Here is a 16,603-nt window from a genome sequence, read left to right as displayed (position 1 = left end):
ATTCTCTATCCCTTTCTTAATGATTCCCAACATTCTGTTCACTTTTTTGACTGCTGCTGCACATTGCATGGATGTGTTCAGAGAACTATCCACAATGACTCCAAGATCTCTTTTTTGAGTGGTAACATCAAATTTAGACACCATCATTTCATATTTATAGCTGGGGTTATGTTTTCTAATGTGCATTACTTTGCATTTATCAACTTTGAATTTCATCTGTCAGTTTTGAAAGATCCTTTTGTAGCTCTTCGCAGTCTGCCTGGAATTTAACTATCTTGAGTACTAAGCACAAGCAGACTGCTGGTCTCATGTGGTAAGGTCCTATACTGGTGTGACTAGTTCTCATGGAGTTCAAAGGGATTGCTCATGTGAATAAAGGTATACGAGTGCTTATGTGGTTGGAGAATCAGGCCCTGCAATGATAAAGCTATTTAAACTGAGACTCCTAATTCATTCAGGTTGAAATACTCTTGATCCAAACCTCTGCTTTGCATTATGCTGTAATATTTTAGCTAAATATTACAGTCAATCTCTTTTGAATCTCTCTAGCCAGATTTGACATATGCACGTATACAATATATTGCCGAAACACACACAGAAAGTATTTCCCATAGAAATGAACTTTAGCACTTTGTATCAAAAATTCCATCTCCATCCATCCTTGCAGGTTTAAAAGGAATTTGCCATTCTTTTTCTTTTCAGTGGGCTTTCATTCGTTTCTGAAGCTGGTTTAAAGAGCTACTGGCACACTCGTTTCTTTCGATACACTGTAAGCTTCTGCTCTGTGATTATGACAGAAGCCATTAAAAACAGACCTTGAGTTCTCACTTCATTTAATTATCTATTCTTTTATTTTTTTCCTCTCAAGTTGCTACTTCTCTTATGCAAGTTCTCATTTATCCCATCTGCAGTTAAGGGCATCATGAGACTCACACAAGAGCTGTATTTGTCCCCTGCCATCTACCTCACCCCAATCTCTGTAGACATGTTCTCTCTACATCAGTCCCCAAGGTCTACAAGCACAAACATGGAGAAGAGATATGGGATAAAAGCAGCCGAGCTGGTTGAAAATCCCACATGTAGCTGGGGATGATAGGGAGGTGGTAGACATGGGTCACGGGAGAAGTGGAGCAGCTCCCTTAGAAATGAATGGTAACTAGACAGCATCGAGAAGCATTTACATACTAATAATATAGTCACGCTCTCCTCAGTCTTCATTTTATTGTACACTCCATTAGTTTTCCTTCCTTAGGCCTGGCAATGCCGGAATCCCCTCAGACTTCTGAGTGAGCATTGCAGGAGTATTTTCCAAAAGCTTAGATATTTATCCATCTTGTGCAAGCCTCTCTAGTTATTTCATCTTCTGTTCTCCTTACCACCTCACAAACTTTTCATGAATAATGCCCCTCTACACACTCCCTTTCCTTCCCCACTCTCCCTGTCTCTGAGAACAACTCCTCCTGCTTGGAGCTGAAGACAGCAGTTCACCTTACCTCAATACAGCACTCTCCCACAAGGCACTGCACGCGCTCAAGTGCCTTCAATGTGGCATGTGCACTATCTAGACAGATTCCTCACTGCTATATATTGTGTATTTACTGAGTGATAAAATGGGGTTGGACCAGGTAGGGGCCAAATGCTTTCAGCACCCACTGATGTAACACAAAAACTCCATGCCAACTACCATGGAGGCCTGCACTGTGTCTCCAAGTCTGGGATGTTAAACTCTAAAAGGGTTTCTTTCGGAATGGAATTTCATATTGTACTGCTCAAATATTACACTTACGTTATACCACGAGCGCAACTTAACAATAAATCCTCTTTCAGTTCCTTGGCAAGGAAATGGTACATAGATCATTTTTGCCATAGAAACCCGCCACAATAGTATTTAACTTAAAAAAGGGGCACTACACAAAAATGAAGAAACTAGTTAAACAGAATTTAAAAGGAACAGTCAAGGGTGAAATGCCTGCAAACTGCATGGAGACTATTTAAAAACAAAGGCTCAAACTAAATGTATACTCTGAATTAAAAACAGTAAGCGGACTGAAAAAATGCTACCATGGCTAAGTAACAGAGCAAAGAGGATGTTAAGGCCAAAAAAGCATCCTTTTAAAATTAGAAGTCAAATAGAAGAATAAACTCTGGCAAGTCAAGTATAAAAGTATAATTAGACGGGCTAAGAAAGAATTTGAAGAGCAACTAGCTAAAGGCACAAAAACTAACAGCAAAAATTGTTTTAAGTATATCAGAAGCTGGAAGCCTGCCAAACATTCAGTGGAGCCACTGGATAGCAGAGATGCAAAAGTAGTACTCTAGGCAGACAAGGCCATTGTAGAGAAGCTAATTGAATTCTCTGCCTTTGTCTTCACTGCAGAAGATGTGGGGGAGATCCCCACACCTGAACCTCAGATTGGTCACCTAAAAGAATGGAACTGGCCCAGATTAAGGTGTCAATAGAAGAGACTTTGGAACAAATAGATATATTAAACAGTAATAAGTCACTAGGCCCATATGGCAATCACCCCAGAGTTCTGAAGGAACACAAATATGAAATTTCAGAACTACTAACTGTGGTATGTAACTTATTGCTTAAATCAGCCTCTGTACCAAATGACTATAGGGTAGCTAAAGTAAAGCCAATTGGGTTTCACTCCCAGGCAAATTGGTTAAAACTACAGTAAAGAACAGAATTGTCAGACATAGATAAACTCAATATGTTAGGGAGGAATCAACACAGCTTTGGTAAAGGGTAATCATGCCTCACCAGTTTATTAGAATTCTTTGAGGGGGTCAACAAGCATGTCAACGAGGCTGATCCAATGGTTATAGTGTACTAGGACTTTGAGAAAGCCTTTAATAGGGTCCCTCAATGAAGGATCTTAAGCAAAGTTTAGAGTCATGGGACAAGAGGGAAGGTCCTCACATGAATCAGTAACTGGTTAAAAGAGAGGAAACAAAGGGTAGGAATAAATGGTCAGTTTTCACAATGGAGAGAAGTAAATAGTGGGGTCCCCTAAGGATCTGTATTGGGACCTGTGCTGTTAATCATTCATAAATGATCTGGAAAAAGAGGTGAACAGTGAGGAGGTAAAGTTTTGCAGATGATACAAAATTACTCAAGATAGTTAAGCCCAAAGCTGACTATGAAGAGTTTCAGGGGGATCTCACAAAACAGGGTGACTGGGCAACAAACTAGCAGATGAAATTGAATGTTGATAAGTGCAAAGTAATGCACATTGGAAAAAATGTCAACTACACATAGAAAATGATGGGTTCTAAATTAGCTTTTACCACTCAAGAAAGATCTTGGAATCATGTGGGATAGTTCTCTCAAATAATCTGTTCAATTTGCAACAGCAGTCAAAAAAGCTAATGAAGTTAGGAACTGCTAGGAAAGGGATAGATAATAAAACAGAAAATATCATAATTCCATTATATAAATCCATCGAACGTCCACACCTTGAATGTAGTTCTTGTCACTCCATCTCAAAAAAGGTATATTAGAATTGGAAAAAGTAGAGAAGAGCAACAAAAATGACTACGGATATAGAACAACTTCCATACAAGGAAAGAATAAAAAGACTGGGAAAGTTCAGCTTGGAAAAGAGATGACTAAGGGGAGATATGATAGAGGTCCATAAAATCATGAATGGTGTGGAGAAAAAGTGATATTTACTCCTTCACCGCAAGAATCAGGGATCCCCCAATTATATTAATAGGCAGCAGGTTTAAAACAACCTTAAGGATGTACTTTACACAAAGCACTGTCAACCTGTGGAACTCATACCCAGGGGAAGTTGTGAAGATCAAAAGTATAACTGGGTTCAAAAAATAACCTGATAAGTTCGTGGAGGATAGGTCCATAGTCATTAGCCAAGATATTCAGGAATGCAACCTCATTCTCCGGGTGTCCCTAAACCTCCAATTGCCAAAAAGTAGGCCTGGACGACCGGGGATGGATCCCTCAATAAATTGCCCTGTTTTGTTCATTCCCTCTGAAGCATCTGGCAGTGGCCATTATCAGAAGACAGGATATTGGGCTAGATGGATCATTGGTTTGACCCAGTGTGGCTATTCTTATGCCTCTATTTCCCAATTTTACTTCTTTTATCAGCAATAGTGACAAAAAGGGTTCTAATTAAATAACACTAATCAAGCAGAACTGCATGTGATTGACGACTGAGAACACATTATCTGTCCTCTGTAAAACAAAACAGATTGGCTATTTTCCCTGTAGAAGCTGGAGATTTATCAATAGACAAAACAAAGCAAAAAAGCCAACAGATAACGTGTAATTAAAGATCGGTCTATACATTTTACACTGACATACATCTAAAATGAGCAGTGGATGGTAAAAGCTTTTATTGGGGATAAGTTGATAGTCACCAACAAAAAAACTGAATAGTCATGAAAATAGAATTTAGAAAATTGTTACATGCAGAGACGTTTCATAAACTGCAGGACTGATTAAAAACAAAATCCAATAACTCATGCAAAGAGTTTTCATATCTATGACAGCAAACTAATTCCAATAGTGTTTTATTTGTTTTCTTGAAACATTTTCCTTTAATAGGCTGCAATGAATATTCCAACTACATTTTTAGGTAACCAAAACCAAGGAAACATACCAAATACCACTTAACCTGTAATTTTTGTATAGTTGGTAGAGCACAAATAAGAATTGACAAATTATCCATCTTAACATACAGATTTTTCCTTGATTTGTTTCCTTCTACTATCAGATTATTTAAAATCCAATAAAGAAATAAAATTTGTGACAATACCTTTCCTGTTCATTTGCTAGTATTCTCAAAGTTTAAGCGGAAAGAGTTCATTTGTCATCTGTTACTAAAATGTATTTTGTTTATACGATCTCATTTGCAAATGAGACAGCATCTCTTATTATGACATCAAATTAAAGGAAACGGTGACATCTGATATTTTTGTGTATTAATGGATGAATTCTAACCTCAGCTAGTCGTGCAGTTTCAGTGAAACTGATAATTTATTACTGAGGACAGAATTAGCAGTATTATCTAGGGTATAATTTTCCTATTTAGCTGACATCAGTATTCAAATTCCTTAGAAACCCAACTTTATCTTTTCGATAAAACCAGTTCTACACAATGTCTCCATCAGGACTAACATCAAATGTGTGAAATACATCACCCCCCGGCTCCTGAGGAACTAGTCTGCAAATAAACTGGAGGTCTAGAAGCTTCCAAGCCTGCCATAACCAGAGAATTGTACATGAAGGTGGGTTAGTACAAGTTACGTTGTATCTTGATTAGTAGTCTCAAAACTGATCCTAGACCTTTCCTAACAAGCCAAGAGGACAAATAATAAAACATCCACCAAAACCTACCTTGTCTAACATATGTTGCATCAGTCTGTCTCACTGTGACGCAAAACTGTACAATATATACACTCAAAGCAGTCATTTGAAAGCCCCAAAAGGTTGGCATCTGAACTTCTGAACACTCACACTTCCACTGTGAGATGCTGGGAGATTGTTTGAATAGCATAGGATAGGCTGGGGAATTACTTGTGAAGGGGAAAATGGTAAAGTGAGAGTTTGTGGGAGCAGAAAATTCCTTAGAGGGGTCCAGAAGAACTACTTGAGGTAAGAAAGAGAGAAGTAGGAGAGCAAGTTGGGGAAGTTTGGGGGAAAGTAAGGGGAAAGCAAGCAATGGTAGGAAGACTGACCTGGAAAACCGGTATTTGAGTGAGAAGTGGGTAAGGGATTTTTGACTGGGGTTGGAGAGCGCAGGGGTTGAAAACCTAGCAGGAGCGTAATCTGCAAAAATGTAAAATTGGAAGCATGCACACTTAAAATAGACAATACTCATGTAACCCTAAGAATGTCTCAATGTCAGCCAGTAAAGGGGGTTACAAGAATATCCTGATCCCAGTATGTACATTATGGTTCACCAAAGAATATCATGTAAGGTCCTAAATGAAAGCCATGCTCACACTGGTCATTAATATCATTGTGATATGTACATATAGATACATTGTAAAAAGTAATGTATGTATACTGAAAATATGTTCCTGTCAAGGAAGAACTAGCAAACAGATTTTCTCTCAGACAAAGGAGGTTTATTCACCTGTCTGTGCAACATGTAACTTAAGCATTATAAGCTAACACAGTTTATATACAAAGTTAATAGGGAGATGTGAAATCAACAAGATAACAAAAACACAGGTAAATAAGACATGGGGGTTCTCCTGAGTTGGAGAACAAACAATGAACTTTGGGGATATAAGTAGATGGCAAGGAAGACACCTCCTTATCCCCCACCTAGGAAGTAATTGGGCAATGAGATTACATTAATGAAAACAGGCTCTCAACCAGGCTTGGCTGAAAATGCTGCAAAGGACATTTGAGGTGAGATAACTTAGGCTAACCTTCTGTCTGAATAAGTTTTAAGTTTAGTCTCTAGGAACCATGTACTGATTTTGTTCCATCTGTAACCCTCCTGTTACCATGATCCTTATTCACTCGCTCTTGAATCTCGATCTTTGATGATAAACTTACGATTATTTTCACTATAAACGTATCTCAGTGCTGGGGTATTATTTAAGGAGGTGATCCGGAGCGGAATCATTTGAGCTGGCATGTGCATTGTTCCTTTGGGGAGAGCATACCCGGTATTACTGTGAGTGTTCAATGGTTACGGGGCTGATCACTACAGGGAAACGTTTCCAAAGGACTTGGCGATGGGGTGCACCTATTATTCATCTACAAGGCAAAGGGAAGGCTGGTATATCCCAGAGCGCTTGGGTGGCTGACAGACTGGGAGCTGACACCAGTAAGGCATTTGATACGGTTCCATGTGGGGAATTATTAGTTAAATTGGAAAAGATGGGGATCAATGTGAAAATTGTAAGGTAGATAAGGAACTAGTTAAAGGGGAGACTAAAATGGACCATACTGAAAAGGTGAACTGTCAGGCTGGAGAGAGGTTACTAGTGGAATTCCTCAGGGATCGGTTTTGGGACCAATCTTTTTATTACTGACCTTGGCACCAAAAGTGGGAGTGTGCTAATAAAGTTTGCGGATGACACAAAGCTGGGAGGTATTGCCAACACAGAGAAGGACTGGGATATCATACAGGAAGGTCTGGATGACCTTGTAAACTGAAGTAATAGTAATAGGATGTAATTTAATAGTGAAAAGTGCAAGGTCGTGCATTTAGGGAATAGCAACAAGAATTTTTGTTATAAACTGAGGACTCATCAGTCAGAAGTAACAGAGGAGGAGAAGGACCTTGGAGTATTGGTTGCTCACAGGATGACTATGAGCCGCCAATGTGATACTGCCGTGAAAAAAGCTAATGCGGTCTTGGGATGCATCAGGCGAAGTATTTCCAGTAGAGATAAGGAAGTGTTAGTACTGTTATACAAGGCACTGGTGAGACTTCATCTGGACTACTGTGTGCGGTTCTGGTCTCCCATGTTTAAGAAGGATGAATTTAAACTGGAACAGGTACAGAGAAGGGCTACTAGGATGATCCGAGGAATGGAAAACCTGTCTTATGAAAGGAGACTCAAAGAGTTCGGCTTGTTTAGCCTAACCAAAAGAAGGCTGAGGGGAGATATGATTGCTCTCCATAAATACATCAGAGGGATAAATACCAGGGAGGGAGAGGAATTATTTAAGCTCAGTACCAATGTGGACACAAGAACAAATGGATATAAACTGGCCATCGGGAAGTTTAGACGTGAAATTAGACAAAGATTTCTAACCACCAGAGCAGTGAAGTTCTGGCAAAGCCTTCCAAGGGGAGCAGTGGGGGCAAAAGACATATCTGGCTTCAAGACTAAGCTTGATAAGTTTATGGAGGGGATGGTATGATGGGATAGCCCAATTTTGGCAATTAACTGATCTTTGACTATTAGCAGTAAATATGCTCAATGGCGTGTGGTGGGATGTTGGATGGGGTTGGATCTGAGTTACTACAGAGAATTCTTTCCTCGGTGTCTGGCTGGTGAGTCTTGCCCACGTGCTCAGGGTTTAGCTGATCGCCATATTTTGTTTCGAGAAGGAATTTTCCTCCTGGACAGACTGGCAGAGGCCCTGGAGATTTTTCGCCTTCCTCTGCAGGGTGGGGCATGGGTCACTTGCTGGAGGATTCTCTACACCATGGTCTTTAAACCATGATTTGAGGATTTCAATGGCTCAGACATAGGTTAGGAGTTTGTTGCGGGAGTGGGTGGGTGAAATTCTGCAGCCTGCGTTGTGCAGGTCAGACTAGACGATCATACTGGTCCCTTCTGACCATAAAGTTTATGACTTTATGACACCCAGTTAAGCACCAGCAAGTCTCTCTCGTGCTGGAGGCAGAGGGGGAGGAGGTATCTAGGCGACTCAGTCCTGGGCACGCCAAGAATCATCACAGCTCTTCGGTGCCATTCTGTGGAGAGCGAGAGGGGGAGTGCAGTGGCTCCAAGAGCAGTGCATGAGTGTGCTATGCAATTGTGCTGTTGTGTGTGTGGAAGGCAAGGTCAGGGTGGGTCAGTCAAGCTCTTGAATTTTCAGGAGTGTCAGTACAAAAAACCAAGTTGCAAAGCTTGCAAAATAAAAGTCTGATTCCGGTTTCAAATTCCTGAAGCATATGTAGCAGCAAAACTAATACAACAAACATTTCAAACAGGTAGTTTGGGGGTTGGCAGTGTCCCAGTCACATTTCACTCCAATATAGTATGAGTCAACTCACCTGAGTAAGCCCAGTAAGAATCCCCCGAGGCCTTACGCCGCCGTATTTGCACAGAACTACCATGTCTGTTTTCATGCAGCGAGCCAACGTATCCTTCAGTCAGAGCTGAGAAAATAAAAGAAACAGCAACAATTAGGAAAACGAAGTTCACTCGCTAAAGATATTATTTGTTAAGCAGAGACAATGGGTGTGGTGCTATTCAGGAGTAAGGAGCGTCTCTGTTTCATGAAGAGTTCACAATCTAAAGAGACGACACAGAAGACAGGGCATCCTGGGAAACCCTCATGACCGAGTTACCTTCGGAATAGGTTTTGTTGCTTCTTGAACGAAGACCTTTCCTTGGGGGGAGGTGGGGGGGCAGAAGAGGGTGCAAAGAGGAGAGAAGGACGTGATGGGATGTTCAGGCTGACAATGCTATTGGAGGAAAGGGGGCACGGTGGGTACGCTTTGGGGAAGGGTCTGTCTTTTTGTTCTGTGTTTACACAGCATCTACCAAAATGGAATCCTAGTGCATGACCGGGGCTCTTAGGCATTACAGTAACACAAATAATAAATGACAACACGATTTCGGCCTGGACTCTATGTGTACAGACTCCTGAGTCAGGTATACGGTCTCTGAAGAGACAACAGTGGGTTACTGTGACACAGAGGCTCCTAGGCAAAGCGTCCCCTGTTCTTTGCCAACAACTCTCACCTCAGACCTGACCAACTCACTACATCGAACACATCTTACACAATATTTATCCATAAAGAGTATCACGCAAGTTATCAACAGCAAAACGTACAGCAGCAGAGAGTCTATCCCAGGACATTTAGACTGTCGATAGACTTTCTATCTAGCCACACGAAGGGTACGTGTGGACTTGCTTTACTATTCATACACAAAACAAAAACTGGTATAGGAAAAACAGCAGGTAACCAGATTCTTGAGACACACACATGCCCGAGTCCAGCACATTCTATAAACTTTCTGCTTTTGATACTGTATTGTATTGGGTTCCACTACAGCAGAAACTATATTTAAAAGGGGGAAGGGATAGCTCAGTGGTTTGAGCATTGACCTGCTAAACCCAGGGTTGTGAGTTTAATCCTTGAGGGGGCCACTTAGGGATCTGGGGCAAAATCAGTACTTGGTCCTGCTAGTGAAGGCAGGGGGCTGGACTCAATGACCTTTCAAGGTCCCTTCCAGTTCTAGGAGACAGGACATCTCCATTAATTTATTTATAAAAATCCCCAAACAGGTAGCCCTCCTATGGCACAGAAGTACCCTCTCTCCCCGACTGTGTGGAGGTCTTTGGCGAGGCTAATATTAATTGGCAGCTTATGCCCTCCAATCCAGCATGGAGGACATTGACACTGCCTTCCAGCCAAGGAGAAGGGGCAGTAGTGTCAGGCAGCCACCTTGTGTACAATCCCAAGACCACCACGCAGCAAAAACATCATTATAAAGGAGCCACCAACCTGGTTCGCTTTCATAAAGTAAAGAACTAGAACCCACCAAACGAAACAAAAAGAGGGAATGCGAACTACACTGTGTCACAGAGTACTTTCATGTTTTTTTTCTGGTTACTGTTAACATCTGCTTCTTTCTTTTAAAGCAACGCTCAGCTTTCACAAGAGGACAAGTTTATACATGCAGATTTTGTTTTTTGCTTCTGTACATGTGACAATCAAATCTGAGCTGTACGAGTTGACAAATGTCAGAAAGGTAGTCTGAAGAATTCCGCTCTCTTTCACAATACACCCCACCTGCATACCAATGTCTTATAATAAATGCACATAAAAAAAATAAAACCGCCTTTTAAATCCAAAGAGAACTGTCTAGGCAGTATTAGAAGAAAAGCCGAGCATAGACTAACTCAACGGCAATTTAAGTCTGACTGTTCTCACTTCAGTTATTTAATCAAAAAGTTACTAATTAAATAATTCCAACACTTAACTTCAGTAAAGTGTCCAAAAGGTTACTGCTTGTAGTAGCCGTACCACACGTGGTGTATGCCCGTCACTTCCCAAGCCAGGCATAGCAAGGCTGGGCTTGTAACAAACCTTCATGGAACACCAAGTATTGGCAGTTCAGTTCAATTCTTCCCATCTAAATAAATCCAGCTTCGTACTGAGGTACCTTGGAGCTTGTTACAGTTCAGTAGCAGGTGTATTAAGCTGCCCCACCTACAAAGCAGTGCAAAGAGTTTCATTCTATGACAGGGCCAATTGATTTCTGCAGCACAATCATGCTAAATTTTGTGGCAAACTGGAAGTTCTGTACCAGTGTGAATGAAAGAAAAGAATTTCCCAAAAACATACGGTAGGGTTCGCCCCAGCCCACATGAACAACAATCTTGACAGATTGTGTTATTTAATCAGAACCTCTGGTTTTGAGTATTTTTCCTGACATTTCAGGCAGCTGCCAAATTCCTGGTTCACTTGTAGGATCCAATTGTGAAAACTTGAACTTAAAGAAATAAGAAATCAGGAGTCATGCTGCAGGATTCAGGTTCAATATGCCATACCCCTTCCTCCTGTCTGCTGGGAGAGAGTCTACTTCCTCTCCTCCTCGCAGCTGACAGAAGAGTAGGGGATATCAATGTCAAAGAGAAGGAGTATGTGGAGTCAGAAGAGGGACATGGAACTCCATAGGGAGAGATGTGAAAAAGCACGTGGGGGTCTGGGGACAGCAGGAGGCAGCAGCCGGGGGGAAAGGAAAAGAACATGGTGGTTCAGAACTGCAGGAAGTTCTGACTTTGAACCATGTGTCCTGGGACATGTGCACTGCAACTAGTTGTTATCTAATGGCCCACAAGGGGGAGTTAGACAGTCATAACTTCATTGAGCATGCAGCTATAGATTAATTGTAGATAGTAGACAAGATGGCAGCTGATTTTCCAGAAAAATCTGGATTTCTTCAACCAGAAGAAGGACGCTAGATAGCCAGTTCCACCAGAAGTAAAGTTTTGCTACTAATTCCATAGCCACCAGACCCTTGGTAGGCCCTACCAGCAAAACAGGAAAGAGACAGGGTCTAAACCATGTAGGGATTCTAAAGGGAAACACTCCGAGTCAGCACACAACATTTAAAATCAATTGTAGAACTCTTTGAACTCTTAGCTTAAGCAGTCAAAGAATGGCTGCATGGCAATTCTGCGGTGTGGCTATGAATCATGCTATTGATTTTCAGTATCGTCTGTGCAGAAAATTAAATTATGTAAATCTAGGCCTTTACAAATCTCTTACTTTAATGTGAAATTGAATATTTGCTTAAGTCAGCATCTTATTTATGCAATTAAAAATCGACATCCTTATGAAAATATGCAGTTTTAGACTTCTACATAGACACTAATTATAATTATAAATCTATCTATATTTTTAATAGGTGAGCAGCCACATTATGCAACTGAAAAGTTCTGGCAATATAAGTCAAGAAAGTAGCTCAAGTGTTTATTAACGGAACTGCAGGGTGGAATTTGATTGCGTTACACTGTTAAATATATTTTGTATGATACAAAACGATAACAATACTCTTGAAATACAATGTGCTAAACATCTCAGGTCTACTGAGTGGCAACTCAATAGTTATGTAAATACTACTCTTCTATGGTCTTTGGGCATTTTCAGATGATTGACACAGTTAAGTGCAAGATATAAAGCCACACAAATGGAGGAGTTCTGAGAGAAGGAAAGTTGGTCTTGATGTTAAGGCACTGTAGTAGAACTCAGAAAACCTGAGTTCAATCCCTGAGTCTGCTACACACTTCCTATGGGTATATCTATACTGAAACAAAAAAATGTGGAGATGCATCTCAAGGTATGTCTACACTGCAGCTAAAAAACAGTAGCTGTGACTCAGGCTCGTGGGGCTCTGAAACCCGGCAAAGGGGATGGGTCTCAGAACCTGAGCAGGAACATCTACACAGCTAATTTTTAGCCCCGTAGCATACGCCCAACTCAGTTGGCCCAGGGTCCGAGACTCTTTGCTGCAGATCTTTTCTTGCAGTGCAGATTTGCAAGTCATTAATCTGACAATGCCTCCATTCTCCAAGTGTCACATGGAGTTAGTAATCCTTCCTTACCTCACAGAGATGCCTGAGGATACAGTCATTAATGTTTGTGAGGCACTCGCAGATCATGGTTATGTGAGTTATTTCAGTACCTACATAGACTGATTGTGATACAAGGAGACACACAGCAAGTGTCCAACTGCAAAGGGTGCTGGGTACATACACCAGGCCAATGCTGAAGGTAGAGATGCACACCTTTATGCACACCAGCATATGTGGTCTGAGAATTGTAAATACATATTTAAAATACGTTGGGCCCAATTTGGCTCTCAGATGCACCGATGTAAAATTAAACCCAGAGCAACTCCACTGATTTCTGCTGTACTATCGATACCTATCAGCCGGAACAACAGCTGCAGTCAATGGATTTGCACTGGCTCCTATCATAACTACTTGCTGTAAGAAGGTAAAGATCCCTACAGATATCATGGTGAAATCTCTCTCATCCCTAATTCCCTCTCATTTTAATCAGCACTAAGTCTCAGATCCTGCACAATATTCTAAAGTGAATCAATCCGTGTCGCACTTCCACAGCCAGCAAAAGCAATGAAATTTTGTGCTGTTTATTTAATATTCTGATCAGCTTTCCATTTGTTCTGTCTCAGTATATTAAGTTTTCAACAAAATGGATTTGATAAGTACCCTCTAAGGCACAATAAGGTAATTCCTTCTTGAATACTCTAGTGATATTCAGAGTTCACATGAAAATACAGAATTTAACCCCTATCTACTTGTATATAAAACTATTATAATATTTGGAGAGATTATACTCTAGGCATTAGTGTTCAAATGATATCAAACAGTTATCCATGTAAGGGGGGGAAAAAAACCCTTTAAGGCTGATATTTCATAACTAATGATTTCATCATTCATACATTCTGTTAGATTAACTCACACTACATTCTGGGCCAAATGGTGATCATTTTAGGCCTTGTCGGCATTAGAAGAGGTGCACTGCTATGACTAAATCAATTTGAAATTGTTCTGATTAAACTGGTGCAAACCCCTAATGTAGACACACCTAAACCAGTTCATCTTAATTCAGTATTTTACCCACGCAAGCTGATTTAAGCAAGCATTAAATCGGTTAAGTGTGTCTACATTAGGGACTTGCACTACTTTAACTAAATAAGTTTAGTTAAACCAGTGCTACTTTTGTAATGTAGATAAGCCCTTCAAGACTATTCCTGAGAGTTAGGCTATTAAGAACTTGGCCCTCCATTATTATGTGAAGTCTTAAAGAGCACAGAGAAAAATCTCGTTAGTGTTTTAGCCATAAAGGGACTTTGTTATCCAAACTGTTAGTAATTAGCCCTGTGTTTAATTCGGGCTGCAGAAAGAGTTGTGGGGTTGAGTTTTGGGTGTTTTGTATGTGTGCACCAAAAAGGTATTTTATTGAAAACTACATCATTTTTCAGCTAGAGAGAGATTTACAAATTTTAGAAGGTAAAAGAGCATGCACAAGACCTATCTCTTCGTGTAGACCATGGCTAAGAGCTGTGAGCCAAGACAGTTAACTATCTGTAAAACAATCCTCATTATAAAAACCAGCATCTTAGATTAGGTACACTGGCTTTATTTTCAATCACAATCAGATACTACTAGAGACAGTTAAGATGTAGACACCACAAGACTTAACTTTTCCACATGTTCAACTGAAAAAGCGTTTACTATTCCAGATGATGTCTTAAAATAAACACTGCATGATAGGCCAGAGAGGAAGGGGGGGGGGGGGGGAAGAGAACAATTGATAGAAAACAGATTTATAATGGTTAACAGTATATTTGTGCAATTAAAATAAAAAATGATTCAATCCATCTCTCTAGTCCCTCTCTCAGGAAACTGCCTAAACAGAACTAGGCCATTTGCCTCAAATATTTTATCAGCCTCTGACAGCAAATAAATCTACAAAACATCTCAGGCACAGCTAGTCCATTTTAATACTGTATTGCTTTTAAATAGATTTCTCAACCACAGAGCCCCACGTTTTGTCCAGATGATTTTATATCTTGCCAAAAAAGGATGAAAGTCAAACGACATATGGTGGTCAGACGGTACCAACAAATTATATTCCAAGAAAGACTTCTTCCTTTGATTATACAACAGTGACTTTCCTCTGATTCTCAGATAAAAGACGAAATCTAGTCTCCAATGGATGAGTGGGTAATTTTCATGGATGGCGCCCATTAATGAACAATGGGAGTTATGCTCATAAATCTCTTAGGACTCAACGGGAGAAGAGGCACCCCTTGAGTGGAGGATCTGCTGAGTGATACAGACCCTACCGCCCATATGAGAGTCACCCTGCAGATCCCCTTAGGGTGAATATAATCTACAGATCTGTTCATGTAAATGGCATGGGACCTTTAGGTCTATTCATTCTTTCTGCTGCTTATGAACCTGATATATGATGTGGCTGCAGCGCAGCGGCTGAGAACAAGAACATAAACGCAGAGCACAGCAGGCCTTACAGGAACTAACCGGCAGATTGCAATTTGAAGATGAAAAATAGTTCAGGGAACACAGTGTCACATTGTGGGGAAATAAATTAACCAGTGGAATTAAAACTCCCTGTACCAAGCAAGAGGAATGTAGCAGCTGCTAGGAGCATTAACCCTCTGCAACCTGGTGAGTTAGAAGCCACTGAATTCACTCTAATGCATTTTCCATTATTCCACGGTATCAGGAAAACACAACTCCCACCAGCATCAGGGCTGCTGTAAATAAACCATTGAAAATCTATTTTCACAGCACGAAAGCAGGCGTATTGTGACAGGATATAGAGCCCTTTGGGGATTGACAGGGAAGTCCCACACTGCAGGGCAGTGAGACTCCCACCCTTATGCAAAGGGATAGCCTCCCCTTACCCGTGAATGAGGTCTCAGGGTGCGCAAGGGCACCTAGCCACTGCCGGGGACATTCGATGAGCTCCCACGGAATTGGGAAGAATGAATCCAAATCCCCAGGATCATCGCCAGGTTTTATGGACCCCTCCCCAAGCCTGTCTGGGTCTGAGGCAAGGCAGCCCAGCCTCATTAGCGAGTCAGCCAGGCAGCCTCAAGTTATACTAATGACCCCATTAAGGGAACTTAAAAAAAAAGAGAGCCTGGGGAGGTCAGGGAGAGAGAGAGGCTGCCAGTTTTGTCCAGGGAGGCTGCTGCATGATTACAAAGAGTTTGGGTTTTGTATTATGCAGTTTACAACTTAGTTGGCATCAGCTGTGTGAGATGCAGCATTGCTGGTAATTTTGGGCCGCTGAGCCAAATCAGATAATTGGAATCGCCTGCAGAACTAGCATTAGACATAAGCAAAGCTGGCCAGATACCCAGCAGTGCCAAAAAACAATTCATTTTCAGCCTTTTTCCAATGACCAAAAAAAAAAATCAACTGGCTGCATAGGGAGCCCCACTCCCCACTGGGACCTGGCTTCTGCCCATGGACTTGCTTAGACCATCCCTAGTCACCAGAAGCTGCAGAGAAAGCCAAAATCCTAAGGAGAGCTTTGTTTTACCCAAATCCAGAGCAAATATCTATCCCACTATTCTGTTACCTGCCCCTTCCCCCCTATGTATTCAACACACTATCTTCAGGCCAAGCATGTCTAATAGAACTAGGTATTTCAGGTGCCTAAACTGAGACACCTTAAAGAGGTCTAATTTTCAGAGGACAAATGCTTAGGCCTTCGTGAAAATCAGGCCCCTTTAAGAAATCTCAGGTTGGGCACTCACACAAAAAATGGAAGTACTGGAAATCACAAGTAACTCTAAAAATTCTTGGCCTGTGTGTTCAACACAGGTGGGTTTTTTTTTTTTAAACTTTTGGTAA

At 41.0% G+C, this 16,603-nt stretch overlaps 1 protein-coding gene across 6 annotated transcripts in view; it reads right to left on the bottom strand.

The window, feature by feature from the left end:
• The window catches only part of PTPRG (protein tyrosine phosphatase receptor type G), a 605,523-nt gene that overhangs the window by 472,777 nt on the left and 116,143 nt on the right, over positions 1 to 16,603 (bottom strand). For all 6 annotated transcript variants that reach the window (XM_054036350.1, XM_054036352.1, XM_054036347.1 and 3 more), the window contains exon 2: positions 8,724 to 8,828. In XM_054036350.1, coding sequence (XP_053892325.1) covers positions 8,724 to 8,828 — 105 coding nt within the window. The remainder of the gene's footprint in view (positions 1 to 8,723; positions 8,829 to 16,603) is intronic.

This window comes from Malaclemys terrapin, chromosome 7 (assembly GCF_027887155.1).
Source record: "Malaclemys terrapin pileata isolate rMalTer1 chromosome 7, rMalTer1.hap1, whole genome shotgun sequence".
NCBI classification, from domain to species: Eukaryota; Metazoa; Chordata; order Testudines; family Emydidae; genus Malaclemys; species Malaclemys terrapin.
The sequence above is the reverse complement of the archived record's forward strand: the minus strand, read 5'-3'. Positions and strand labels throughout refer to the sequence as shown.